Source organism: Euprymna scolopes, chromosome 24, assembly GCF_053919585.1.
Source record: "Euprymna scolopes isolate OS-2025 chromosome 24, ASM5391958v1, whole genome shotgun sequence".
NCBI classification, from domain to species: domain Eukaryota; kingdom Metazoa; phylum Mollusca; class Cephalopoda; order Sepiida; family Sepiolidae; genus Euprymna; species Euprymna scolopes.
In genome coordinates, this window is record NC_136505.1 from 76,770,027 (window position 1) to 76,797,569 (window position 27,543).

The 27,543-nt window shown below is 32.2% G+C and overlaps 1 protein-coding gene across 2 annotated transcripts in view; it reads right to left on the reverse strand.

Moving 5' to 3' along the window:
• LOC145246776 (CDK5 regulatory subunit-associated protein 3-like) overlaps positions 1-27,543 on the reverse strand; it is a 107,893-nt gene that overhangs the window by 39,111 nt on the left and 41,239 nt on the right. For both annotated transcript variants that reach the window (XM_080108562.1, XM_080108563.1), the window contains exons 5-12: positions 25,217-25,265; positions 23,193-23,281; positions 19,839-19,928; positions 12,531-12,667; positions 8,116-8,284; positions 6,830-6,916; positions 5,034-5,097; positions 4,785-4,870 (exon numbers count right to left, since the gene is read on the reverse strand). In XM_080108562.1, coding sequence (XP_079964688.1) covers positions 4,785-4,870; positions 5,034-5,097; positions 6,830-6,916; positions 8,116-8,284; positions 12,531-12,667; positions 19,839-19,928; positions 23,193-23,281; positions 25,217-25,265 — 771 coding nt within the window. The remainder of the gene's footprint in view (positions 1-4,784; positions 4,871-5,033; positions 5,098-6,829; positions 6,917-8,115; positions 8,285-12,530; positions 12,668-19,838; positions 19,929-23,192; positions 23,282-25,216; positions 25,266-27,543) is intronic.

Below are 27,543 nucleotides of genomic sequence, written 5' to 3' on the forward strand. Positions count from 1 at the left end.
TGATTCGGTTGAGCAATTTTGGGGCATGCCATCAAAATGAATGAATTTCCAAAGGGCTCCACGAAGATTCGATGAAAAAAAAAAAAAAAGATTTCATGTTTTGTTGGGTTTTACAGCATGTCAACTCTTTGGGTTATTTTATGCTGAGTGTTTATTGATTCAAGGAGCCCTTGCCTCCTGCTCTAGAGGATTCTTTTTAAATTTTTTTGATAAAAGCCAATTTTTTTAAGATATGAAAATATGATGTGGGGATTATTTTTATCAAATAAATCCTTAATATTTTTTTCTTTGTAGAAATTATTCCTTGTTGTTACAAAATTAGTGCATTTAATTCAGCCGCCATAGTCGGATTAGTGTTCTATAAAGTTTGAGTAGTGTGTTCTTATTGGCTCCCCAATCTGTATGGGTGATGACTCGTAGAAGTTGTAGTGTTTTATTGCATTTGACTTTGATATAATTGATGTGTGGAATGAAGTTTAATTTTTTTGTCAAAAATGATTCCTAGGTGTATTTGTTTATGAATGGAATTTTTTCCCCTTCAATCTGTAAGGTTGGGTAAGGGTGGAGTTACAGAAATGGACACTTTTTGTTTTAGTTTTTGACGTATAAGCATGTATATCAAGAGAGAGTTCTTTTATAATATTGTTGATTTTGATGTTAAAGAGAGTTATTGAAAATATGCTGCCTTGAGACTGCACTCCTCGATTCTGTGGGTCTGATAAAGTAGAGTCTATGCATACTTTGAAAGATCTGTTTGTTAGGAAGTTTTTTTATGAATTCAGGTAGTCTGCCTTTTAGTCCAATGTTATGAAGATCTTTTATGATGCCATGTTACCAAGTAGTTTCATATGCTTTCTTAAGATCAAAAAAAAAACCCCAGATGTTACATGTTCCTTATTAATGAAAACTTCTCTGATGTAATTTTCAAGGTTAGTGATGTGATCTATACATCTGTGTTACGTTTTTTTTTTGTTTTTTTTTTTGTCATCTAAATCCATAGGAGACAGTAGTTGATCATTTTTTCAAATATTTTGCATAGGCAGCTTGTGAGAGCTATTATTCTGTAGTTTTCTGGGTTTGATGTATCTTTTCCCAATTTGGGTATCGGTATTACCGTCACTTGTTTCCATGAACATGGGTCATATAAATTTTGAGAAGGAGTTTTAATGATTCAGGTGGAATTTGTTTAAGGAAACTTGTCTTACAGCCGAGTTGCAGTTTCTAGTTCATTGAGTGAGAAGATTTCATTGTAAGGCTCTTGGTTTTTGGAGTTAAAGTTTATTTTGTACTTTTCTTCATGTTTCTTAAGTATCTGGAATTGTCTATTGTAGTGTTTTGATGGTGAATTTTCAGCAAAGGTTTTAGCTAGTGTGTTAGCAATATCTTTTTTATCGGTTATTTTCTGTTTATTTGTGAGAAGGTGTTCGATTATATTTTTCAGTTATTTTCCTCATCATTTACCAGACGATTTTGGGTCTAGTGGTGATGTTGTCGACAAATTGTTGCCAGCAAATTTTTTTGGATTCTTTGTTTTTCGAGTTTTAGCTTTTGGGTGTTTGTATTCTATTAAGTTGTTTTTTGTTTTTTAAATTTGATAACCATTTTACATTCTGGATTGAACCAGGGTTTGTTTTTATTTTTTCAGAAGCAGAATTTTGGGGTATGCATTTTTTTGTCTATTGTTATAAGTACTTCGCTGAATTCTTCCATTGTTGGAGTTTGGTGTTCTGTTAATTGTAGTGAACAGAACTCTTTGAATCTGGCCCAGTTGGGTTTTTTTGTGTTCCATCTAGGTATTTGGTTTTGGATAGAGTTATTGTAATTCATTATAATAGGGTAGATCACTTCCACATGGTTCTTCATAGGTGCTCCATGCATAATCTAAGAGGCTTGATGGATTGCAGATGGTAAAATCAATGGCACTATTTGATCTGTTTGTTGGATTTAAGTATGTGGGAGTTTTTGGATAAGTCATTTTTGTTAATTAGTTGTTGAATTTTATTTCCTTTTGACTTTGTGACTTTACATCCCCATAGCGTACTGTGGCCATTAAAGTCTCCTAAAAAGATGAATGGTGAAGGTTTTATTAAAATTTTCAAGTTCATTTTCATTTATTCGTTCATAAGGTGGGGAGGTTGGTTGGTTGGTTGTTTTTGTTTTACGGCATATCAACCCTTTTCAGGTTATTTAATGCCAAATCCAAAGATTTTGAAGAAAAAATTTTTAATAGAATATATTTGTTGTTTTCAAGTCAGTTTCTATTTAACCCATAGTTGGAACCCTAACAGGTACTACCACTCTGGGTCAGAGTGGACCTGGGAGCAATGGTAATTAAAGGGTGGCTCCACACTCCCCAAAGCCCACAAGCTGGGGCCTCACCACTGGATATAGTTTAAGGTCATATCCAGGACCCCCATTGACGGACTTTTACGCTCTGCAGGGGGGCAGTCGGTGTATTCTAATGCCCCACCGACAGAGCCGAAGGTGGGGAGGTATATTGAGCAGATTGTGATTGTTTTGTATAATGTGACTCGAGTTGTGATTGCTTGGAGATTTGTTTTGACAGAGAAATTACTTTGAGGTATGTCATTCCTTACAAGAATTGAGGTGCCTCCATTAGCACAAAGTTGTTAGTTGTATTGTTCATAGTTTGGTGTTTTGAAATGGTTATTGTTTTGTAGGAAGGTTTCTTGTAAGCAGACAATGGCTGGGTTGAAGAGTGAAACAAGTATAAGAAGTTCATTATAATTAGATCTTATTCCATAACAATTCCATTGGAAAATTTGTTCTGTTTTATTTTTATCCATGAGGTTATTTAATTTTCCCCTATTTCCATCTCTTTAGAGGCAGAGGGTTTGTCTTTTGTCAGAGTTTGCATCTTTTCTGGATCGTTCTTTATTTGCTGTTTTATCATTGCTTATATTTTTATTAGTTTCTGATGGTTGTTTTGTTGGTTTCTGTGATATTTTTTTTTTAAGGTTTCTGTTGTAGATGGAATCTTACTTTGTTTGTTTGGATTTGTTATTTTTATTGTTTTGTTTTCTAGATTTGAGTATTTTTCTTTTAGGCTATTTTGAAATTATAGCCATTTTTTTAATGAATAATATAATCAGATTATTTATCTGTTCCTTATATTGGCATGGTTTAGTCTAGGGTTATAATCAGGATTCGGTTCTGGGGTTCGGGAAGGAGTGAGTCACTCTCTCGACAACAGCACGTTTCTGCCCTCTTCTTTTCCAATTGACCACACCTGGCCTCTCGCCACCAATGTCACACCACACAATCCGAACGTCAGCAATACGAAATTCTTTTCAAGAGAAGTTCACGACTCTTCTCTCTGCACCTCCAGAGAATTTTTCCCTGCTTTTATATCCTCCTATCTAGAAAAAAAAAGAGACAGGAAAAAAAAATAGCTTCTCCCATCATGCTCTGCCTTCCCAAGATGCCCTTCGCGTATACAAATGCACTGGCCATCCTTTCCTTCTTCACCCAGTACGTTTCTTTTTTTTTTTTTTTCTTTTTTTCTCTTTTCTAACCATATACCCCACATTTAGTTGTCTTTTTTATCGTCTCAGCATATGTGTTGTCTTTCAAGTACGTGTCAACCATTTTTCTGGATTCTGGGAAAGTTGTTTTTTCTGTACTTTACTTCCATTATTTCTTTTTCTTTTAGAGAAGACTGGGTGGTCCTCTCTGCCGTTAGCACATTTCACCTCATTTATGCATTCTTCTTCCGTGTGGTCTGGCTCTCTATTGCAGCATTTTCCACATATTCTTTTTCCTTTACAGACTTCTTTATGATGTCCATATGTTTGGCAGTTCAAACACCTTAACGGAGCTGGAATGTATTGATCTACTTTTACGTTTAAGTAGCCAATCTTGATTTCTTTGAGTATTATTGCGTTGAAAGTTAATATACATGTATTTGTAGTTATTTTATTGTCTTTTTAGGTTGACACGGATGTGGTTGATCATTCCTTGTTTTTTCAATTCGGTTTTTGATTCTTCCTCTGTTGTTTATGATATCTTGTAGCTTCAAATCATTCCTTTTGAAGTGTTTAGCCATTCATGGGCACTTACTTCAACTAGTAGATATCCGTCTTATTTTTTTTTAATTGTTTTTGGTTTTCTGCTTCAAGTTGTTTAAATCTTTCTATATTTATTCGTGGGTTTCGATTTACTGATTTTGTAGAGTAAGGTAGCGATAAAGGTAAAAACTTGTAATGGATTTTGTCGTTTTATTTCCAGCCCCGTAAGAACATGATTCAGCTCTGTGAAAGGAAAGGGTTTATTATGTTCTTGGTTAGTGTGTTGTAAGTCAGGAAGCTAGTAGGAAAGTAAGGGTTTGAAAAAGAAAAAAGGGAGGTGGACTGTTTTTGTTATGCAAAGAGTAAAAAGTAAGAAAAAAATTTTTTAAAAAGAGGTGTTAATGTAGGTGCATTTGAGTCAGGAAGCTATCTTTAGACAGCCTGATCTGGTTGCACCAGAAAAATTTTATCTGATATCACTGTTGTGTCGAATGTGAAACTTAAGACACTTTCTTGCCTTTGAACTAAGATAAAAATGTATTAACTATGCTGTTCCAAAATAATAATGTGTCTATAGAATGAAAACATCTTACAAACTCCCAACAAGGATACAACTGGAAAATTTCTACATCAGAATCGTTGGTTTTGTGTATCATGCTGAGGATTGTGAAAAAATGTCTTTATTATGATGATGGTAAATTATCTCCACCATCAAAGATACACATACTGCATCATAACACAAGAATGGTAAAATACCTCCATTAAGTCTTCCATCAACAAATTTCTTGTGTGTACCGATTCCAAAATGGTCAATGCATCATCTCCTCGAGCAATTCCATCATCTGTTAAAAAAAAAAATAATCATAAATTGTTTGTTCTTTTAATTATTTATGCCTCCATATAGATTATGGAAACACCATACCAAAAAATTTAAAGCAAGTGCTCGATTACAGTTAAACATAAAAAAAACGTAAAAACAAAATTTCACAATAAAAGTTATTTTACCTTCCGTCTCTTCAGTAGTTTCAATTTCTTCGTTATCACCCCAATCAATTGCTGCTTCATCATCCTAACATAAGAACGAAAATCGGATATGACAATTTAAAGCTACCAAATATCAAACACAAAATTCTGCCAATGTGTAAACTTTGATAAATTAATATCATTGACTTGAAAGTCAATGATATTAATTTATCAAAGAAGAATACAATAATACACCGCACCTTAACCCATGTATTTGAAGTCAAATTCTCTCAAGTAGTTTAAGTTATTATAATCAGACAAATTATGATATAGAAAGATTAATTATTTCTGAAGGTCATTGTGACTAATTTTAACAATATTTTGATTGTTCATTCCTTAGTTTATACGTTACACTTTGAAAAAGGACAAATATAATTTTTGAAGGACACACTGCTTAAAAAACAAAAAAACAAAAAAAAACGGCTAAATTCACAAAATTTTGCTTTAAAAAGGCTGATATGGTAATCCTGAACAAGAACATGAGTGACTTTCCTTTTATGAAGACTTGTTTTCACATATGACATGTTCGTTGTTTTCACATATGACGTGTTCATTGTTTTCACATATGACGTGTTCATTGTTTTCACATATGACATGTTCATTGTTTTCACATATGACATGTTCATTGTTTTCACATATGACATGTTCATTGTTTTCACATATGACATGTTCATTGTTTTCACATATGACATGTTCATTGTTTTCACATATGACATGTTCATTGTTTTCACATATGACATGTTCATTGTTTTCACATATGACATGTTCATTGTTTTCACATATGACATGTTCATTGTTTTCACATATGACATGTTCGTTGGTTTCACATATGACATGTTCATTGTTTTCACATATGACATGTTCATTGGTTTCACATATGACATGTTCGTTGGTTTCACATATGACATGTTCGTTGGTTTCACATATGACATGTTCGTTGGTTTCACATATGACATGTTCGTTGGTTTCACATATGACATGTTCGTTGGTTTCACATATGACATGTTCGTTGGTTTCACATATGACATGTTCGTTGGTTTCACATATGACATGTTCGTTGGTTTCACATATGACATGTTCGTTGTTTTCACATATGACATGTTCATTGTTTTCACATATGACATGTTCATTGTTTTCACATATGACATGTTCATTGTTTTCACATATGACATGTTCATTGTTTTCACATATGACATGTTCATTGTTTTCACATATGACATGTTCATTGTTTTCACATATGACATGTTCGTTGTTTTCACATATGACATGTTCGTTGGTTTCACATATGACATGTTCATTGTTTTCACATATCATATGTTCATTGTTTTCACATATGATATGTTCGTTGTTTTCACATATTATATGTTCATTGTTGCAATGGCATGAGAAAGGAACTCTTAGTAATTTCGATGTGTAGCAGAAAGAAAGCCAGCGAAACTTTCAATACTATTGTCTGAGTATTTATCAGTATGTATTAATTCATCTCATTTCGGTCAGTTCTATATTTAATAAACTCATATTTGTTGTGTGTTATTGGTTTTTTTGTTAAACTAATTTTCTTTGCACTATCCAGAAAAATGTCAGCTTTATCAAAATATATTTATCGATTAAATATATTTCTCATTGCATGGAATTTACACAAGTCGTGCTAGTTTTAATATTCAATATTTGCGGGGACAATATTTTATGTAACCAAAATAATGAAAGTTAAGCAAAAAAGGAAATAAAAAACAAAGAACAAGAAAAACAAGAAAACAAAAAAAAAAAAAAAAACTAACCTTGCCACCTGCAGATTCCAAAGTGATTTGCGACATATCAAAATCAACATCATCTAAATTTATTTCTTCAGCAGCATCCCAATTAATCTAACAATGAAAAGAAAAAACCAATTCATCATCATCAAACTGCTGATGATTTCTATCAACTTCATTAAAACTGCTATCACATTTAAATAAAATTTATTTAAATAATGAAAATATTAGATAAAATCTTCATTAATTTGGAATTTTCACACTTGCATACTCAGTCCATGCACTCAGACAATTGTCAGCATTTTAATCAAATATCACATGATGAACCTATCCATACGTAAACATATGAAAAAAGAAATCTACGAATGTGATGTGGAAACTGATGTCAGCAACAATTTCTATTGAACAGAGCACATGGAACATCTCTAAAGCCAAGAGCATCTAGTTAAGCATTCTCCATCTATTTATAATTGTATACAACTATAGTGTGACTGCACTTAGAATTTGCATCCTCAGTCTGGAAATTTCCATCTGGTTTAGAAGATTGATCGCCTGCAAACTATTCAGAAATGTGCAACCAAGCAAATACTCTCCTGCCATATTGTTTTCCTGGGTTCAAATTGAATTTCTAATGTCTAGCAACTAACTTGGTAATCCTTTTTTCTTCCTAACACGGGGGGGGGGGGGGCACCTATAGTATCACAGTAGTAGTAGAAGCCTCTCCATCCCTACTATTACTTTACTAAAATGTAGCATTAAGTTGAAAATCTCCCAAAGCAAAAAAGTGAGAGAGTGATAGAGAAAGGAAATAGAATGAAAAAAAAAGAAATCCAGTGAAAATGCATTGTTCAAAATAAAATATTGCAAAATTTATATTGTGTTCTTTTTCTCTCAACTTCTTAACTATCGCTAATCTTGCAATAATTGTTTGCTTTTATTGCATCTTTCTAGAATTTGGCACTTTTGATTATATTAATAGTTTCTTTCGTCTTAACAGTTTCTTCTGCAATTAAAGCTAACTTTAATTCAATCAAAACCACAAATTCTACACACTCAAAAACATAGGTGCAGTAAGGTATTTTTATCATTGTCAGGGTTAGCAGAGAAAATGATATTTTCAAAATTTTCTTATTTTGGAAAAAATGGGGGGGGGGGTAAAATTCTATACAAGCAACCATGACACCAGCTGGTGAAGCCTTTTAAATGTTTACATATCAGGAATCCAAGACATACACCCAACAGCATTTTTGCAAATGACATTGAATTTTTTTTTGCAAATCGCATTTTCGTTTGTTATGTACTGAACAACTTACAACTTGGTCGTTTGATGTATCAGTTTCGTTGCCTTCCGCTTCATCCATATTTGGATTAAAGTTTATTATACTGACAGGTTTTTTTCCAGTCCTCCATTCATACACAGTGGTATTTCCATTTTGCAGGAGAAATTTTATCAATGGAACACATTCTTTATCCAAACTTTCTCTGAAAAAAAAGGACAAAAATGATTCAATAAACAAATTCATTTCAGTTTCATAGAAGAGCAACATCGGAGTTAGAACTACTCCAAAGTTCACTCTAATGTTGAGTGGAACTACCTATCAGATTGATGTCATTTGGATTCATTGGACGACTGTTCTTATCTCACACTTCAGCTGATGTAATCCCCGACCATCTTCAAGTGTATCTGGTTGAACTCAAGAATCTATCAAACATGGACATTTGTACAAAATTTTGAACAGAACGCTTTATTTAACAGTATTCAAGAGTAACACTTCAGAGGTATCTTGTGCGAGTCACGACTACTATGAAAAAATTTGTGTATGCAATTTCATATAAGTATGGAAAACTATGCAAAAGTTAAATGTTGCCTGCTAAAAGTAAGAACACAAAAAAAATGATATCGAAAAATCAGGTATGACTGAGCACATACGGAGGGAAAATGGGCAAAGTAAAAAAAAATTATAGATAAGAACAGTGGAGAGTAGGGCAACTCAAAGAAGCAGTGCCTATGTTGGTGCAACCATGACTTGTTAAGCAGACCTAGTATAGAATTTGATACAATATGGCCACAATTATAAAGAAGGTCACTATTTAAAAATTTTTTAAATAAAATTATATATATATATAATCATGATCTATAGTGATAAGTAGTAAGATTCTCCATCTAAAAAAGCTTAAAAATTTATGGTAGAATTGTCTGCAAGGATTGACCCACAGATAAAGTACTAAGTAAAATTCAGAGATTGCAGGTTCAATCCTCAGTACTGGTGACATAAAGAATACAACAACACAACCACAACAGAGAGCATAGATTAAAGAAACGGTTCCATTCAGAATTTTGTACAGATTCCACAGTTCAACATGATACAAGGTCTGGGGTTACATCAGTCAAGATATTGAAAATAAGTTTGATTCAAATAACACAAATTATTTTCATCTCAACAATTTCTCACATTTACAGATTCCACAGTTCAACATGATACAAGGTCTGGGGTTACATCAGTCAAGATATTGAAAATAAGTTTGATTCAAATAACACAAATTATTTTCATCTCAACAATTTCTCACATTTACAGATTCCACAGTTCAACATGATACAAGGTCTGGGGTTACATCAGTCAAGATATTGAAAATAAGTTTGATTCAAATAACACAAATTATTTTCATCTCAACAATTTCTCACATTTACAGATTCCACAGTTCAACATGATACAAGGTCTGGGGTTACATCAGTCAAGATATTGAAAATAAGTTTGATTCAAATAACACAAATTATTTTCATCTCAACAATTTCTCACATTTACAGATTCCACAGTTCAACATGATACAAGGTCTGGGGTTACATCAGTCAAGATATTGAAAATAAGTTTGATTCAAATAACACAAATTATTTTCATCTCAACAATTTCTCACATTTACAGAATATTTTTTACGAAACAAAAAAATCTACAAAAGAACAATTGTATACAAAACAAAGTTCCGATACTGCAATTAATGTTTTTTGTTTTTGGTAAGTGAAGGAGGAATCCTTCTAGGCTGAGGCAACTTTTTGTTCCAATCCAGAAGATCTCTTTTTGGCCAGTTAGATTTTCTCTAGATTAAAAAACGACCTCATCTCTTACTATGCCCTCATAAAGAAATAAGTAAAAATGATAAGTAATGATCATTGAAACACGACAAAACGCAACAATTGGTTCCATACTGCATGTAAGACATTCAATGAAATACTTGAAATTCACAACAAAAAACAGTGCAAAATATGAAAGAAACCAACAAATGTTGCTTGATTAATTTTCTTAGAAAAATTCAACTTGTTTTATCACCGACACTCTTCAATACAAAAACAAAAATACATTAATATTAATATTAGGTTGACAAGTTTTTGTGGAATTTTTAATTTGGATTTCAAATGATGGAATTATGGCAGGAGCCATTAAGATTCAAATAAATTTTTGTTATTAAACCTTTATTTTACGTATCATTTCTGAGAGCATTTTTCGTTCTATCTTTTAATTATGTTTTAAAACCATTGTCTTTTTTTCAGAACGTTGAATACAACATGGTTCTTATTTCAATTCAAACTAGGCCGAAAAGCTGCTGAAACAGCTTATGATATTAATGAAGGAACCACTACTGAATGAACAGAAACAATGGTGGTTTAAGAAATTTCATGGTGGTGATGAAAGTCTTGAAGATGATGCATGTACTGGTTGGCGATCAATTAAGAGCCTTAGTCAAAGTCAATTCATGCACAACTGTTCAAGAACTTGCTTCGGAATTAGATGTAATTTTTACCACTTGATAGAGTTTGGAAAGACAAAAAAACTTGATGAATTGGTGTATCATGAATTGACGACAACCAAAAGAAACACTGTTATGACGGGTCATCTTCCTTTCTTTTATGCAACAAGAATGACCCGTTTCTTGGGTTGTGACTTGCAATTTATAACAACCGGTGATGCTCAGTTCAGTGGTTAGATGCCGAAAAAGCTCCACGACACTTCCCGAAGCCAGAGTTGCACCAAAAGAAGGTCATGCTGTTTGATGCAATTGGTCTCATCCATTACAGTTTTTTGGATGCAGGCGAAACTATTACGATAGAAGTTCTGTCAAAACTATTACGATAGAAGTTCTGTCAAAACTATTACGATAGAAGTTCTGTCAAAACTATTACGATAGAAGTTCTGTCAAAACTATTACGATAGAAGTTCTGTCAAAACTATTACGATAGAAGTTCTGTCAAAACTATTACGATAGAAGTTCTGTCAAAACTATTACGATAGAAGTTCTGTCAAAACTATTACGATAGAAGTTCTGTCAAAACTATTACGATAGAAGTTCTGTCAAAAATGGATGAAATACATCAGAAACTTCAACAACAACACCCAGCATTAGGCCCAATTCTCCTCCATGACAATGCCCGACCGCACGTTGCTAAACTGACCCTACAGAAGTTAAACGAATCTTACTACAAAACTTCCTCATCCGCCATACTCTTCAGACCTCTCAACTGCTGACTACCACTTTTTCAAGCATCTTAACAACTTTCTGCATAAGAAATGCTTCAAAACCTAAGTGATATCAAAAATGCCTTAAGCGACTTTACCACCACCAGAACGTAAGATTTTTATGTTACTGGCATAACTTTTTTTGCATTGGTGAAAGTGTGTTGATTCCGATGGTGACATCAGAATCAACACACTTTCACCAATGCAAAAAAGTTATCAACCTGATATTTGGTTTTATTCCTATTCATGCTAAAATTTTTAGAAGAAAATATTCTGTAATTCACAATTTTACTTTATTTTAAGATGTATTTTTTATTATTTTGAAATCTAAATAAATATACTCCGTATAGACTTACATTTATATTATTTTATTTTTATTCATAATTTCACCTAACCTATGTATTGTGCACATGGCATATTTTTATACAAATATTTTTGTGTGTATATGTACATTCATATCTAAAAGATATGAATAACATATAAAAGTTCCGTTTATATGTTATTCATATTTATAATAAAATTTTTTTTTTTTTTTTGCTAATAGTTTTTTGGAAAAAATCTATCAATATTTCGTATTATAAGAATATGTCCGTAATTCTATTTTAGATTTTTTTTTTTTTTTTTTTTTTTTTTTAAATTTAAAATTAGATTTTTACTGTGAAGATTTTTTTTATATTATAAAATTATAAAACAAATACAGATTTTTAATTCTATTAGTTTGCTATTAATTATTAATCTGTTTTCATTTCTTTGTAAGTACAAACACTAATAATACCAATTACTAGCTACTTGAAGTGAAATTCTTAGTGAATTTAAATATGACTTAAAAATTTAATTATTACTGATGTCGTTATTGTTTCCAATAAGAACATATAAACAGTGTCTGAAGAAAATCCAATATTTTTCAATCATAGGCCGATCTCCTTATATGGGATTTGAAACCAATGATAGGAATGTTTTTCTGGCCTTCAGTAACATTTTTAATAAATATTAGTTAAACATAATGAACAGATCTGTTTATTTCGAAGATCCAGGAAAGAGTCTGCTAGATTCAATTATTACCGGAAATTTCACAATAAATTCTTTTTCATATAATCCCTGGACTTCCTGCTAAATTCAATGCATTTAGATTCAAACTATTTCACTGGATGTAAAAGAATTAGCATCTATTTATATCTATATTTATCACAAAAATGACATATGGAAGGTTAAATACATACTTTTGCATAAAAAAATTGACAAAGGTGCCATAATAGAGACTGGCTTCTTTAACAGCTACAATGCGTCGATGGAGAGATTCCAGAATTTCAGGTAATTCTTTCAGCTGAGAATAAAGTTCTGTTTTGATTTTTTTACCCTGAAGAGAGAAAAACTTCTTTTATTACAATTTGTAAAAATTGCAAGATGTAGACATATAATAACAATTAATAAAATATATATTTCTAATATATAAAAAAAAGTCAGATTTTTCACTTTCAACCACTGCCACCTTGCATTTGACAAATCAATATTTGATTGTATCTAATTGGAAATTACAGAAATTTTCAGTCTGTGTCCTTTACATAAAATTAGAAATTCCAATCAATTCATATTGTATCTGATAATTCTTTCAATAGCAAACATTTTTGGAGATTCATTATTCATGTTCATTGGATACTGTGTTGATTATCCAATGAAAATGCTGCATTCTCAAATATAGATACGTAATTAGTTTTTACTTTACATTATGAACTGAAAAATTACATTCAGCCATTTGTTTAATTATAAGATTTTCACAATGTTTGCATTTGTCTTTATCACTGCTTAGAATTTGCATATTATTTTGAAAACTTCAAATGGCTGTTTGGATATAAAATAAAATACAAGACAGATCCTACCATGAAAATATGACTATTACCCGAGTGGACATAAAATCAATTATATTAATTCATTTAAATTTAACACTTCATCTATTTAAAGTTTTTTTTAATTAATGTGTAAATAAAAAGTTAAAATCATTGACATTATATTAAATCAAGAGCAAATGGTTTTTGGTCTGTATAAAATATACAGTAACTGTATACTGACATTCTGAGTATAGAGATGAGAGGGTGAAAAAATAAATTCCTTAAATCCATTTAACTTGCAACTTTTTTTCATATTTCTAGTCAAATCTTGATATTTTTATGATTTGAAAAAATATTTTTACATATGCAAACTCGTTTTTGTTAAAAAAAATTGTTGCAAATTACATTTGATAATTAACAAAATTACTTTGAAACCATTTTTTTTTAAGAATTTTGTAGAAATGTTTTAAAGTCTAATTTTTTTCTTCCTTTGTATTATATCAAACAACTATCAAATGTTTTTATCTCCTTTTGCATTATTTCAAACAAATATTTTATTATCAAGTTTGGAAAGCCAGTGTGACATTGTTAGCTAAAATTATTTAATTCTAAATTTTATGGTGCCAAAATGATCCTTTTGTCGTTTTTATTTGATTTTGTACAAAGCAAAATTTTCCATTGCTGATAATAAAAATAAATGTTTATTGATTTTAAACTTCCAGTAAAACTAAAATTGATAGTGTATTTTTAACATGTGTTTTATGGCAATTGAGGAAAAAATAACTTTATAGAGATATAATTTATAGATTTATAAAGAATCAGAATCCGGAAAAATATTTGAATCATCCCATTACTAATATATATATATATATATATATATATACATACACTGGTAATCAGTATAATTATTATTACTAATTGTTGTTAGTATTGTAGTTTATAACCTTTTATTACAATTGATTATTATTATTTACTATATTTTGTTATATAACTTTTAAGGTTTTTTTGAAAAATGTTTTAAAATATTACCATCAATGTTATTTATGGCATATTTTTTATTTTTTATCTTTATTAGAAATGCTATTTTCCTTCTTCACCGTCTTAGAATTTTTTAAACGTTTAGTGATAGTGGAAGGAATAGTGGGGATGTTAGAGATAGTGGCTAATGTAGTTTATTTTTATTATGGCAAATTCAAGTGGATTCAAATTCAATTTTTATCATCAGTTAATTGAGATCAATTTCTCATCCCTTATCACGAGGATATTACAACTATTTTTTACAAACTGACATGTTAGACAGCAGAATTCTTATGTCTGACGCATTTCAGTTATTAGCAGCTGTTACTCTCACACATTGATAAGTTTATATATATATTTTTTTTTTTATCTAATTTTTATCTTTGTTTTCTTATCCTCCTCCTCGTCCTTCCTTCCTTCTTTTCTTTCATTTCTTTTTTTTTTCTCTATTTCAATATAAACATTAATCCACACCGCTCTTTTTTATCTTCTGCCAATATATTAAAAACCATTTCCCTTTTCATTTTTTCACTTCTATTTTTTATAACAGGTCATGTGACCCAATAAGTTTTTGTAATGTTGAATATCTGAATGATTTTCATTACGGACTTAACTTTTGTATACGCTATATCGCTTGAAGAGATCTCTAGTTACTAGTAACTAGCTGACCGAAACATGCTCATGAATGTGTAGCGACATATTAATGCTTATATAAAAACAAATAAAAAGTGTGTGTGTGTATATATATATAAAAACACACACACACACACTAGACATAACCATGACCTGCTATGCAACAAATATGATTGATTTGAAAATTCATAAATAGAGCATTATCTTTTAAAAGCTTTTTGTCATCCACATACAGACTGGTTCACTGTATCACAACTCTTCAGAATGGTTGCGTTTCACCCTATTTACTCAACATTAACTAGAAAACATTTTTGTCATTAATGACTAACATGAAAGCACTTTAGTCCATAGAAAAATATAGCAAATAAAGATTTAATTGGATGAAATTTTATTGCATTTCTAGTTTAGTTAACTAACAGATGATACTTTTCAACTTCATTATTTTTGTGTGTCTAGAATCAAGGAGAAAATCACTTTGCATCGTTATGATCATGAAAATAGTTTTAAAAGAAAACTTGAAAATGGTTCATCATCAGCTCAATGTTGGTTTTACATACTGGCATGTGTTGGTGTTACCTAACTGTTCAGTAACACCCTCATCCATTCTTTCAACGTGACCAGACCAACAAAGTTTCCTATTCTGCACACATTTCTTTATAATGTCAGGATTTAATGTTCCTCTGAGCTATTCAGATGTAAGCCTGTTTTTAAGGCTTGCATTATACACTGTATTAGTTTCATATCAGTCTGTGCAAAACCATTGAAATGTCAAATGCATCGATATTTGCATAAAAGAGTGTGATGATTGCAGTTATTGGCAAAAATTAACACTTATTTGCTTTGACAAATGCTGAATATCCTTTGTTTTGTTTTTGTGGATTATATAAAAATAATTTTGTTTAAAAAATGCTTTTATTCATGTTATATTCTTTAAAATTCATAAAACATCTTTTAGAGTTAGATGAAATTTAAACTCTGGTATTGACATTTCAAAACAGAATTGTTATTCATCTTTGTTTTTAAGAGAGTCATTCACATGTAATTGCATTTCAATTATTTGAATTTGGTAAGAATCATTCAGAAGACAAGTGTTTCTTAGTGAAGTCAAAAATGTTAATACTACAACTAAAAACTAAACTATAGGCTTCAAAACTATTGTACAAAATTGGGCATAAAACACTTTTGGTATGTTGGATGTCTAGTAGGAGATATGTCAAAACTAATACTCCTATTAATATTACTACTAATAAAAATTTATAGGTTTAGAACTATCGAGTAAAATTTCACAAAATTTGGCATGATAGACACAACAGGTGCAACATATGAGGCTTAACATTATAACATTATTGCTAATACTACTACTATCAATAATTATTGTAACAACAACTGACCTCAAGCAATGACACATTGTAAGTAGAATTTCATGGAAAAAATCATCTGATGTGGAAAAAATCATCTGATGTGGAAAAAATCATCTGATGTGGAAAAAATCATCTGATGTGGAAAAAATATGCTCATCAACAAAGAAGAATATCAATAAACACTTGCAGGCTCCAAAACTATTTGTACTAACTATCTCGAATTTGGCAAAACAGTCCTTGGGATATCAAATGCAATAAAAACAGCCTTTTAGTTTATATGTATAATAATAAAGCCTTTTAGTTTATATGTATAATAATAAAGCCTTTTAGCTTATATGTATAATAATAAAGCCTTTTAGCTTATATGTATAATAATAAAGCCTTTTAGCTTATATGTATAATAATAAAGCCTTTTAGCTTATATGTATAATAATAAAGCCTTTTAGCTTATATGTATAATAATAAAGCCTTTTAGCTTATATGTATAATAATAAAGCCTTTTAGCTTATATGTATAATAATAAAGCCTTTTAGCTTATATGTATAATAATAAAGCCTTTTAGCTTATATGTATAATAATAAAGCCTTTTAGCTTATATGTATAATAATAAAGCCTTTTAGCTTATATGTATAATAATAAAGCCTTTTAGCTTATATGTATAATAATAAAGCCTTTTAGCTTATATGTATAATAATAAAGCCTTTTAGCTTATATGTATAATAATAAAGCCTTTTAGCTTATATGTATAATAATAAAGCCTTTTAGCTTATATGTATAATAATAAAGCCTTTTAGCTTATACGTATAATAATAAAGCCTTTTAGCTTATATGTATAATAATAATTGATTGATTGATTGATTGGTTTTACGGCATATCAACCTATTTGGTCATTTAATGCCGGAGTCCTTTTTTTTTTAAACTTTTTTTATTGGGAGGGGGGGAATGACTTTTTCAGCCTTTCCTCCCTTTTTTATAAAATTGAACTAAGAAATTAAATGTTGTATTTATACATGGATGTGTATATTTGGGTGACTTTAAATTTCCTTAAATTTTCTTATATAAATTTACTTTCCTTAGGTATGCTAGAATATTTGCTGAGTTGACCTTTTCAAAAAGGTCTTCCATATTGCTTTCTGTATAATATAATTTTCTAGTTGGGGCAAGATCATCACACCCAACTAGGATATGTTTTACTGTGAGTGTCTCCTGGCATGGGATGTACTCTGGCGCCGATTCTCCATTTAGTATATAAGAATGAGTAAAGTTGGTGTGCCCTATGCGCAGCCGAGTCAGTATCACATCTTCTCGGCGTGATCTCTTGATGTCCGGACATCGTTCCTTAAGTTCAGGTTTGATTGAGTATAATTTATTGCCCTCTTGCTGACTCCACCGCAGTTGCCATTTTTCCTGTATGTATGTTTTTATCTGGGGTCTAAGATCAGTATGTGGAATCTTAAAATTGTCAGTTGGAAGGTGAGAAGATCTTTTTGCAGCTATATCTGCCCTGTCATTGCCTTTGATCCCCACATGGCTGGGGATCCAGACAAGAATAATGTTTTTAGTAGTTGAAAGGATATTGATTTTTTCTATTAATTTTGTTGTTAGTGGATTTTCTTGTTTTTGATTTTGTATAGATAATAGGACTGATAGAGAATCTGTGAGAATGATGAAGTTTTTGGTGGTTTCCTCTGAAATTATGTTGAGTGCTAGATCGATAGCTATAGTCTCTGCAGTGAATATAGATGCTTCATTTTGAAGATTTCTCTTCATTGTGGTTTTATGGTACGTTGCTGCACATCCAGTGTGATTGTTGCTTTTAGACCCGTCTGTGTAGATAAAGGTGTAGTCTGAATATTGTAATTTTAAATGTTGAAGTTCGTCGTGATATTCAATAGGGTTTGTGGTAGATTTGGACTTTTTGTTTAAGTTGAGTTTTATTTCAACTTGTTTCATGGTCCATGGGGGTGTTTTAGGCAGTATGAAGTTGTGAATGCTGGAGATTGGAATTTTCGATTCTTCAATGCTTTCCTTCATTCGGAGCCCGAACGTTTTGATAGTTTTTCTTCTCATGTTAAAGAGTTCTTCATATTTAGGATAGAAGGTACATTGGTATGCAGGGTTGTTTGGGCAAGACTTCAGTTTCAGTAAATATTGAAGGGCTAACTTTTCTCGCCTTAGATCTAGTGGGGGTTCGTGTGCTTCCGTGTATAGACTGTTCACGGGGGAAGTTCTGTATGCTCCTAGGGCCAATCTTAGGCCAGTATGGTGAACAGGGTCTAGGCTTTTTATATATGATGTTCGGGTTGATCCATATATTAAACAACCGTAGTCTAACTTTGAGCGGACTAGTGCTCTGTAAAGTTTAAGGAGTGTTTCCCTGTCTGCACCCCAATCGGTATGTGCTACCACTCTCAAAAGATTTACAGCTTTGTTACATTTTTTTTTCAGATAGTTTATGTGTGGGATGAATGTTAACTTTTTGTCAAATAAAATCCCTAAGAATTTGTACTGGTCAGTAACGAGTATGGGCATTCCTTCCATGGTTAGGACAGGATCATTATGCATGTTCTTTAGTTTGCAGAAATGCATGCATTTCGTTTTTCTTTTGGAGAATCTAAATCCATTCTCTTCCGTCCATCTCATTACTTTGTTTAAGCACAATTGAAGCTTCCTTTCTATTATAGATATATATCTAGATCTACAGCATATTAGGAAGTCATCCACATATAGGAAGCAATCTACCCCAGGGTTAAGGTTTTTTACAATGTTGTTAATGTGTAATAATAAAGCCTTTTAGCTTATATGTATAATAATAAAGCCTTTTAGTTTATATGTATAATAATAAAGCCTTTTAGTTTATATGTATAATAATAAAGCCTTTTAGTTTATATGTATAATAATAAAGCCTTTTAGTTTATATGTATAATAATAAAGCCTTTTAGTTTATATGTATAATAATAAAGCCTTTTAGCTTATATGTATAATAATAAAGCCTTTTAGCTTATATGTATAATAATAAAGCCTTTTAGCTTATATGTATAATAATAAAGCCTTTTAGTTTATATGTATAATAATAAAGCCTTTTAGTTTATATGTATAATAATAAAGCCTTTTAGTTTATATGTATAATAATAAAGCCTTTTAGTTTATATGTATAATAATAAAGCCTTTTAGTTTATATGTATAATAATAAAGCCTTTTAGCTTATATGTATAATAATAAAGCCTTTTAGCTTATATGTATAATAATAAAGCCTTTTAGTTTATATGTATAATAATAAAGCCTTTTAGTTTATATGTATAATAATAAAGCCTTTTAGTTTATATGTATAATAATAAAGCCTTTTAGTTTATATGTATAATAATAAAGCCTTTTAGTTTATATGTATAATAATAAAGCCTTTTAGTTTATATGTATAATAATAAAGCCTTTTAGTTTATATGTATAATAATAAAGCCTTTTAGTTTATATGTATGATAATAAAGCCTTTTAGTTTATATGTATAATAAAGCTCTGGAATCGTTGCTTTCTATTTGAGGCCTTTGATTCTTTGTTTTTCCCTTGTATTGGTCACAATGAAATAATATTCTGAAGTGCTAACTTTGCCATATCATTTAATAAAAACCAATATTTTTATAACAATAGAATAAAAATGTTCAACAAAAAACAGGAAAGTTAAAATCTTGCTTACCTCGATTCCTAGCCTTTTGCAAGCGTTATCGTATTTGCGCCGAAGATCTGCTGCTTTGGTAATATAGTCTTCTTCTCGCTTATGACAATCCTGTTTTGAATGAATGAAGTTAGACAATATTTCTTTTTTATGATAGAAAATTGGATGAATTAAATGTATGTATAACTAAAAGGAGATTATTGAATGGCTTGTTCCAACCTTTAAGATCTGAAAATAAGATGTTTTGTGTTTAATTTTTGTTCACTACAAACATGGTATTTTGCTATCAAGGACTACTGTGAATTAGGGACCAAATTTAAGAAGAAAAGGGAGCATCTTAAATAGGGAGTTGTACGGTAAGCTATTTAAATTTCTGAATTTTAGTACAGTTGGGGAAATAGGAAGCAGAAAGAGAATTTTGAGGAAAGAAGTTTTTTGTCATTTTGGGGAGATCTAAAGTAAAGACATGGGACTTTGCTGCTTGCCAGGATTGACAGTGGAAAACAAGGATTCAACATTGTGAGGGGACAGGAGCTGAAGCTTGATAGACAGTGTGGAATCTATTTACCTTACAAAAAATAGTAAAATGAATATTTAGCAGAATAAACTAGATTATTTTTTCTATTGCTGCACAACAAAGTTGACCAACTGCTATTCTTAGAAAAGTACTTGAACTTAGAAACTCCAGCATCCTGTGATGTATGGAGCAGTCAAGTGATGCATTGTATTTGGTCTGTAGCAGCATCCCTACAGCTGTCTGTTGCTTGCAAGTCTCACTGACTTAAATCTGAATTTGGTATACTTTTAACTGTTTCCATAGACTGACTGGGATAGCTTCCGTACATTCATATCTGATTTACCTCTGCACTCCATGTTTAAAAAGGAAGTGTCCTCTATAATATCAGATTTGACCGAATGGTTAATTGTAGGCATAGACCAATTCATACCATCTAAAAAATTCCAACAAAAACCTAACAGCCAGCCATGGTTCTCCCCAGAATGTGCTGCTGCTATCGCGCACAGAAATCACTTTTTCCATAGCTACCAACGTAATAGATGCACTGAGACTAAAGCTGCCTTCAGGACTGCCAGCAACCACTGTAAAAGAGTAATAAAAAATGCAAGAGAGCTATATGCCCAGTCTGTTAAATCCAAGGTAGCTGATCAGCGGCTTGGTTCCCACCAGTTTTGGCAAATAATAAATAGGATCCTGAACAGAAGTGTGCGTTCTATCCCAACCATTATCAATGGACCAGAGGTCATCTCGTCAGCGTCAGACAAGGCCAAACTATTTGCAAAGAACTTTGCAGCTAATTTTACCCTATGCGACAATGGTCATCAACTCCCCATATTTCCTCCTATAACACAGAACAAGCTAGGTAACATACAAATATCCGTGCATGAGGTCGCCAAGCTAATCAAGAACCTAGATTCCAGTAAAGCAACTGGCCCTGATGGCTTCCCAATTATAGTGTTAAAAAAGCTTCAACCAGTACTTGCTCCCATACTTACGAAACTATTTAAGCGCTGCCTTAAGGAGAAGTGCTTTCCGACTCCCTGGAAGACCTCATCAGTTTGCCCTGTATTTAAGAATTCAGGTGATAAGTCATCTCCCTTTCAGTACAGACCAATAAGTCTCCTGTGTGTTATGAGTAAGTTGCTGGAATAAATATTAAATAGAGAAATAGTCAACCACCTCAGCAGGAATAACCTTCTTAGTGACACACAATATGGTTTCCGCTCTGCAAGATCTACCACAGATGTGCTGAGGTTATATCCCACAGGATTAGTGAATCTCTTGACAAAGGCTTCCTTTCTAGGGCAATTGCTCTTGACATATCAAAGGCCTTCGACAAGGTATGGCATAAGGGTCTACTTCACAAGATTTCCAGCTACGGTATAACTGGAAATGTTTTCTTAATCATTAAATCATTTCTCTCCGATAGGTTCATAAGAGTAGTGGTAGATGGACAAAAATCGGAGGCCTGCAATATAAATGCTGGAGTCCCTCAGGGGTCAATCCTGGGCCCAACTCTCTTCCTGATCTACATCAATGACCTCCCTAAACACATACTTAAATCATTCGTTGACATCTATACTGATGACACGACCATCTACGGCAACACATCAAAGGCTGTAAATGACAAAGTTTCCTGATTCTCTCTCCTCTGATCTCGAGCGCGTGGTTCAGTGGGGGAAGATGTGGCTGGTTACCTTTAATGCATCCAAAACCAAACTCCTATCCTTACATCATCAACGCTCTGATCCCCATCTGGCATCAATTATGATGGATGGCTCTCGTCTGGGTGAGGCCCCGTGTTTTGACAAGCTTCTGGGTTTGACATTTACTCCTGATCTGAAATGGAACACATACATCAAGTCTGTTGCCAAGGTCGCTGGAAAGATGGTGGGATCCTTCTACCGCTCCAGAAGATATCTCACTACTGATGCAATTCTCTATCTATATAAAAGCCAAGTACATCCAAGGATGGAATACTGTTGCCATATCTGGGCAGGAGCTGCTAAAAACAGCCTATCCTGCCTTGACAGAGTACAAAATAGACTTCGTGGTTTAGTGGGGGATGCCCTTTTCTCTACCCTGCAACCTCTCTCCCACAGAAGAGACGTTGCGAGCCTATCCTTGTTTTATCATTATTTCCATGGCAGGTGCTCGTCTGAACTCCAATCTCTGGTCCCCCCTCGCCAATCTTTCATGAAAAACACCCGTCTAGCTGAATCCACTGTGAAAAATTTCCCCCACTCTATATCTGTGCCTAAATCAAAACGCGGATTCCATGAACAAAGCTTCTTTCTTAGAACTGCACGCCTGTGGAACTCTGTTCTGTCTGCCTGCTTCCCACCGGACTACAACTTGAATGTCTTCAAGTCCAATGTTAACAAATTCCTAATGAACCTCCCTCTTAAGTAAACACTTCATCAAATCTCCACACTAAGGTAATGTACTTGCAATAACCCTTATCCCTGAGTGGCTTTTGGGCCTTGATAAGTGGTGATGACTGTGTAAAAAAAAAAAAAAAAAAAAAAGAATATTTTTTACAGGAGTAGGTTGCTAGCCTGAAACTAAACCACTAAGGTTTCGGAAGAAGGCTGGAGTTTCAGGAGGATTGTCACATATTAGCATAAGAGTCTCCTTCAAAATCATTGAATGGACGTTTCAATGGGCAATTTCATCATGAAACTTAATCGACCAGTGATGCCATAGTGACAAAACTCTGATGTGATTTGTTCTGTTTAATTAGAGCAGTGTCCTAAGGTATGACCCTTGGAGCTAAATGTGACAGATTTAGAGGATGGGTGAAGAAAAAAGGTGAAATTTCAGAAAATTATTCAACAATATCTTTAGTCAACACAAACCTTTTCAGTCTGTTGGCATCGGATTACTTGACGTTTCAAAGCAGGAAGTTCATAATTAACATTGCGAGCCATAATCTGTGCGGATTCAACTAAAAAAATAAAATTTTATTAGAAATTTATGTGCAATTTGATTTGAATGGATCCAAGAAAAAAAAAAATAGTTGAATCTTCCACAGGATAAAAAAAAAAAAAAAAATAGTTGAATCTTCCACAGGATAAAAACATTAAAAAAAAAAAAAAATAAAAAATAATGCTCACTGAAGTAACATTTTAACACTTTTTTATTTTACATTTTAAAGAATCACTATTCAATAATTCTGAATGAGAAAAATGATTAAACTTTTTGTGGATTCAGTTTTATATGTAATCTAAACATAAAAGGAGTCCTGTTTTTTTATGGTTGTTAGAATAAAAATCAGGTTTACAAACTTCGTCAAATTTTCAATCATTGTGATTCTTTTATATTAAACTTATATAGCAAACTGACTATCCCGCTAAAAACTTTAAGTATATGTTATAAAATAGAATCTTTCAGATTTTTAATTTGTTGGTTGCACTCCCCTTTTTGTAGTTATTTAGACTTTTTTAGCAAATATTTAGATGCTATCATTGCTTGCATATTTTGAAGAAACCAATTTTACGTTTTGCTTAAATTATTTTTAATTTTCCATTTTGAATATAAAAAATGTACCTTCAATATGTTTGAAACAAGCATCAATCCTGTTATTTGTCAATTTCTGATACTAAGTAACATTGATCCTGTTGTGAATCTATTTTTCTTCATTTTTATTATACAATATTAGTCAAGTGTTCAAGCAATAACAGACATTATCATCATCCACTAGTTTTTTTGTTTGTTTGCCTTTCCTCTTATGGACTTGAATTAATGTTTTATTTTATATAATACATATTTACATATACACATTCTAATACTTTTTTTAACATTTATGTACTTGAACAATGCCAGACATTCCTACTAATAATCTATTATCCATAAAAGTGAAAATGTGTTAGTATGTGTGTGTGTGTGAGTGTGTGTGTGCATTTTTTCTGTATGTCTGCCAAAAGCTTTTTTCGTCGGGCTTCTTGGTCGGCTCACTCTTAAAACTTTTTATATGCTTTTATAAGAACGGGGGTTGTGGCTATCTTTAATTTGCCCGACTTTTATGTGCTATTTGAGATATTTTTGTTACACTTTTCAGTATAAAAACAGCAAATGATGGGGCGGGGGAAGCAAACTGGCTTGCAGCACAAAATTAGGTCAAACATCACGCGACTTAACTTTCTCGCACCTGTCAATTTCACTTTATTAACGTTAACTTAAGACACTTATCACTTCCTTCACTTCTTCTCCCGCTCGTGGCCGAGATGGTTAGGTCTCAGGGTTTTTTTCCCCTTTCATTTCCACCTTTGCAGCAAGGCTTCGGAGTTCAAGCCTACCTTCCTACTAAAACTTTTTTTTTTTCTTTTACACCTCCAAACAACCGGCCAACGTTTTTTTTTTTTAGGATTGTTTTGATCTACCCCCCCTCCCTCCAACATACACACCTCCAAACACCCGGGCATTGCCGGGTACCTCTGCTAGTTCTATATAAAGCAAACATTATCAAAGCAAACAGAAATCTTTGCTTTTTTTATTTCGAAAAATGTTTTGTGTTAAAGTAAAAAGAATATTGCATATGTTTATCATGAACACTTTTGATTCTTTGGAGCATCGTAAGGTGAAGATGCAAATGAACTAAAAAGATGGACGGAAAGATGATTTGTTGTTCACTGCAAGAAAGCAAGAGCTGCTGACAAATGTATTGCTGTCGACTCCATGGCATGTACACATGAGCATAGGACGACCTAGATCCATGTTCATCCATCAAATTACACATAACACCAACTGTGATCCTGAAGATCTGAGGCAGCTGATGGAAGACAGGGAAATCTGGAGAGTCACGTTGGCCCAGACAAGGAGCCCAACCAGATAGATTTCTCAGTTTTAATTTTTAATTTTAATAATTTCTTTATATACTTACTTAGATATATATTATCCTTTTCATACAGTTTCATAATATCAGACCATTCCTGTAAAAATAAAAAAAATTGTTACACACAATTTATAATAAAGTTACAATTTTTTAAAATATCTTAAAAAAAAAAAAAAAAAAAAAAAAAAAAAAAATTAAATGGTGGAATTTTCTTTTGCTTTTTACTTATAGCCCCTCTTAAGGTGCGTAAGTCGGTTATTATTTCTACCAAATTTGTGTGTCTAATTGTCTCAAAATAATTACCAGACAGATGCAGGTTTGTCATATAAGCATAGTTTTGTTTTTATTTTGTTCATAAATAGAATCCGTTTCTATGAAATTTTGGTGAAATATATGCAAATGACATTATGTCTATAAGGCGATGATGTACATAGTGTGATGATGTATGTAAGCAAGGGTTGAGGGCATGCATTGCATGGAGAGAAATGATATGAGAATGGTATGTCTTAAAGACATCCTTAGTTAAGATAACCTCAGAGGAAGATTAAATGTGTATAGAGAGATATGCGCAGAAGAATATATTCTGAACATGTTAAAAGAATAGATTCTGAACATGTTAAAAGAATAGATTCTGAACATGTTAAAAGAATAGATTCTGAACATGTTAAAAGAATGAGTTCTTGAGTTAGTTGTTTTATGTTGTTAGTTGGAAAACACCAGAAACTATTAAATGGTCGATTATTATTAATGAAATTATAATCAATTATTATGATGAAGCTATAACAGTCTATTATTATGATCGTTGTAATATTTGTAAAAATAGAATGTTATCCTAGCAAAATAAATATTTACAGTGAAAATTGTTTATGTTCAAGTGTAAAGAATGTAGTACATAAACAATAATTCAAAATAGATTGACCTCGAGAGTCTGACAAGCTCTTGTGTAGAAGTCATTTTAAAGTGACGTTGACTTTAGGTAGAGTTTTCGGAAAAGATACAATGATTTGATGAGTCAGAAATTGGAAGCGAGGGAGAGCAGACACAAAAAGATAGAGAGTGAGAGAGAGAGTGGTTCAAGTCGGATTATGATGGCTCCCAATAGAGGGGATCAGAATGCGTTAGTCCAGGACCAGCGGCAGCTTTCCAATGGGTAAACATCGGAAATAAAATTTGCTGAAAAGACAACCCAAGATTTATTGATTCATTGGGATGAATCTTCTTTGCAGCTTTTCCTGAGGATCCGTCAAACAAGATGTTATTTGTCCTTTTTGTTACATGTCTGTTGTTAAAATGGATTTGTTGTAATTTTTATACCACTAGACAATGCACAAGTTAGACACACGTACATAAAATATACACTCGTCTATGTCATACAGAACCTCCCCCAATGTAAGAAATGTAGAAAAGTCAAGGCAGCAGGTTCAATTCACAGGAAACTATAGGAGGAAGTAGTAAAAATGGGCCCGAGAAAAGAGATAAATACCTGGCCAGAGATATGTTAGTTTGGAAGTCAATTTCTTAAAGGCATCCAATGCATGCCAACATGTAAAATAGATGCTAAACCAAATATAATGATTAGATTTTATACATAAAATCCATTGTTGGGTTTTCTATAAGATATTCGTAAAATGGGCGCGAGCATTTGCGTAAGGCTTTTTGCATCGGGCTTCTCGCGTCAGATTTTGCAAGAAGTTTTCACATACTTCCCAAATCATATGACAAAACGGACATTGTCTCCATCTTTTTTTTGATCAAGTTAAACAAAATTCCCACCATGCCGTCGTCTCGGCTGTTTTTTTTTCCGCATAAATAAAGCAAAACTATTCAAGCACAAACACCTGACCTTTGAGCAGGGTAGTATCTGTTCTGAAATTGGTCATTGGTCAAGGTAAGGGAAACCCTTCATACTGAAACAATTACTATTTATCTGGATACTGCTAAAGTGCCCCCCCCCTTTGGGGAAGTTGGTATCCCCCGCACATTAAAAATGAGCTTGTGGCTAATTTGCTTTCATGGCAGGTTTAAAAGCAACGCCTTTTCTGCAAGTCATTTTTTGCTTTTGATTGACTACGTTAAATTTTGATTTTGATTGACTACGTTACATTTTGATTTTGATCGACTACGTTACATTTGGATTTTGATCGACTACGTTACATTTGGATTTTGATCGACTACGTTACATTTGGATTTTGATCGACTACGTTACATTTGGATTTTGATTGACTACGTTACATTTGGATTGACTACGTTACATTTGGATTGACTACGTTACATTTGGATTGACTACGTTACATTTTGATTTTGATTGACTACGTTACATTTTGATTTTGATTGACTACGTTACATTTTGATTTTGATTGACTACGTTACATTTT